Source organism: Pseudomyrmex gracilis, unplaced genomic scaffold (assembly GCF_002006095.1).
Source record: "Pseudomyrmex gracilis isolate BER0280 unplaced genomic scaffold, ASM200609v1 scaffold_2879, whole genome shotgun sequence".
Taxonomy (NCBI): Eukaryota; Metazoa; Arthropoda; class Insecta; order Hymenoptera; family Formicidae; genus Pseudomyrmex; species Pseudomyrmex gracilis.
In genome coordinates, this window is record NW_018023463.1 from 8,878 (window position 1) to 12,111 (window position 3,234).

General features: G+C 30.9%; 1 protein-coding gene across 1 annotated transcript; it reads left to right on the forward strand.

The window, feature by feature from the left end:
- The first annotated feature begins 89 nt into the window (after nt 1–89).
- On the forward strand, nt 90–808 carry LOC109863009. The gene is made up of 3 exons (XM_020443185.1): nt 90–235; nt 318–655; nt 802–808. Exons 1-3 carry the CDS (start codon nt 113–115, stop codon nt 806–808), a joined length of 468 nt encoding a protein of 155 aa, XP_020298774.1. The 5' UTR covers nt 90–112.
- The last annotated feature ends 2,426 nt before the right edge of the window (nt 809–3,234 follow it).

Sequence of the window (3,234 nt, forward strand, 5' to 3'; positions counted from 1 at the left end):
CACAATTATTGAGAAGAAATATTATTGTGTCTAAAATCAAAAGCATCTCAAGCACTTTTGAGTATAGAAATAATATTACAATGTTTTTTTTTAGGATCACTTTTCAGAAAATATGTGGGAAAAACTTNGAATAGATGGGAAAAGAAAGCTGAAATGCAATGCTGTACCAACAATTTTCCCATCATATGGATGTATCTTGAAGAGCCAAGACACCAGCCAGGACAACTCTTGCAATGTATGCATATATATTATATATGTTTATTTGTTTTAAACATTATTNTAGATAAAATCTAATAGACAAATTACTCTTTTTATAGATGGATTACAATCAGAAATATAATGACACAGTAACTATTACACAGAAACATCCACTAAACAATGCAATAAACAATTTAGACTTNGAAGACACTCAACTACTTGTTGACATTCAACCATCACAATCAGATATTAATCAGCCAANACTAGAGTCTGCTCTATTACGGATAAAAGACTTAGAAAGTAAACTCAAAGAAGCAAATGACAAACTTACAGTTGCCAACATGATTGTTTGCAAAACCGAAAAAACGAAGAAAAATCTACAGCAACGTATAAGAAAGTTGAAAAGCCTTAAAAGATTACGTGTTGAAAAAACTTTGTTAAAATCCTCAGAGATAAGGTAAATGACCCAGTCGTTGTCAACGTAAGGGAAATGTGCTGTAAACTATTGAAAGTTAATAGAAAATGAAGATTTTTTTTTATAATGTGTAATTTACCTATCTAATAATGTAATAAAGCCAAAACGAATTCATTTTTTTCGTTCAGATATTAAATAAATATCTAAAGAAAAAAAAACGACAGACCCAGTAGTTGTCAATGACGTCACGGCTTGGAGCAGTAGTTGATAGCGGTTGGATCCAGTAGTTAATAATCGCTACCGAGATAAAAAAATGAATTAATTTAACTACTTTAAAGCTAAAGATAGTGAAATAAAAGGAATAAGGAATGTGTTATCATATTTTGAACTTTATTCAGCAATTATTCAAGGCTACAATAATTGTATTAGATAAGTAAAGTTATAAATAAAAATAAATACTACGAGTTCACCAGTTCACTTAATATACTACATAACAAAATAATAAATTATTATTGCAATCACATGACTAAAAGAATAATAAATTAATTAACATTTTTCAAAGGTTTTCTTTTTTTATTATTTAATTTGAAATTTTTTATATTCAAATTTAGCGATTCAATTTTTTTCTTTAATTGTTGCTGCTGATTTTGATCACTTCGAATGGAGTCATTGAAATTGTTGATTTGCAGTTTTGCTTCGTCTTCAGAAAACTCACTCTGCTTATTTTTTAAATTCAAAAGTAATAATTTTAATTCGGCCTTATTTTTTGTGATTTTAGCATTTAAAAGACATATTTCTTTTTGACAATCGTTTTTGTCAGACCTTAAATTCTTCAAGTTTTCTTCAGACTCCTTTTTTATTGTAAGATTTTCTTCTTTGATTTTTTTTCTTTCAGCTTTTTCCAATTTATCTTGTGCTTTTTGTTTTTCTTTCAAATCATGATAACATCTCCATTCCAGACTTGTGGCTGTAGCTGGTAATTTTTCTTTTTTTACTTTAGTCTTTTTTTTGTTCTCATTACTTATTGGTTTTGGATACATGAGGTAATTTTTTATATTGTTGCTCAAAAAAGCTTTTTGTGGAGATAATCCTGAAAAATAAAATCATTGAAAATACAAAAAGTAAGGTAGGCTCTTGATTACAGAGTGTTTTTCTTAGAACTTACTTGATTTGTGATCATTCTTGAGCGTTTGTCCATCAGTATTCGTTCTCAGATGCTCCTTCGACAGGGGTCCAAGATCTACAACAAGGTATGAAATTTAGTCAAGTACGAGTACAGAAAAGTTAACCTTGTGTAATCGAAAATAGATTTTGAAAGTCACCAGGCTCAGGGAAGGCTTTTTCATTCTTATAAGGTACACTTAAATTAAGAGGACTACCACCACCATTTTCATGATATTCATCCTAGTAAAATAATGGAACATGAAATTGTAATTAAACAAATTAAAAAAAAACGTTTTCAAAGTAAATTAAAAAAGACTTGATTTAAATTGTGTCCAACAATTACATACTTTTTGAGAATGATCAATGTTGTACAAGTCCCTAAGAATACTTTGGTTTCTCAGCGATAAGCTGTCATCAAATCTATTATTGAGCGAAGAACCTTCAACATTGTTTGGCGTACAAGAATTATCCACATCTAAATGATGCTCAATTAATTATACTGTCTCTACTATGCCATCTTGCACAAATTCACTGACAATTTCCTCAGGAACTTGAGATGTCACGGTATTGTTAGTTACAGTGACTTCAAATGAATCATTTTTGTGTAGTTGACACCCAGTATTCACACTTGACTGACAGTCAATGTTTGATGTGCATAAAGGTTCAGCACCTCTCACATTGTTACTTGATTGATTAATACACTGACGCCAAACAACAAATAATTCCTTGTATTCAATAGATCCTTTCCAGTCTGGACTTACATTCTCTTTAAACATCTCCAAAACATCTGGTTTTATCATAGATTCAATGTTGTGAGATAGATGGTGAGGTGATGAGACAGTTGGCGATGGTTCATCATGGTTTTGATCATTACTGATGATACGTACAGGATCATATGGTATCAATTTTGAGTAATCTATACTATTGTGATTAAAAGGATGCAAACCACATTTCTCAAAGGAATTTTTAAGAATTTCCTTTAAGTCCAAGTCACTTAAAGCTTTCTCCAACACCGTTGGAAAAAAAACTTTTGTTGGATATTGGCCATCATGGTTTTGTCTCCACTCTCTGAGCCTGTTTTTATAAGCATTTTTTAATACGTGAAAAAGGCCAACATCCATGAGCTGATGTAAATGAGTAGCATTTGGCACGAGTCCTATCAACTCAATTTGATTATCACAGCAATAATCACTTAATGCTTTGGTTAAATGGGAACTATGCCCATCCACATAAATAATTACCGGAAAAGGTATGTTTTCTTTAATACACCAAGGATGAAAGTGATTCACTATGTACGAATAAAATGTACTACTTGTCATCCAGCCAGTATCACTTTTTCCTATGATGAAACTATTTGGAAAATTAAAATGAATGAATAGTAAAGGCTCGTGAAATTGTCAAACTAAGAATGAAACAAGGCCGATACGAGCCATTCCCAGGATGTTGTGCAGGAATAA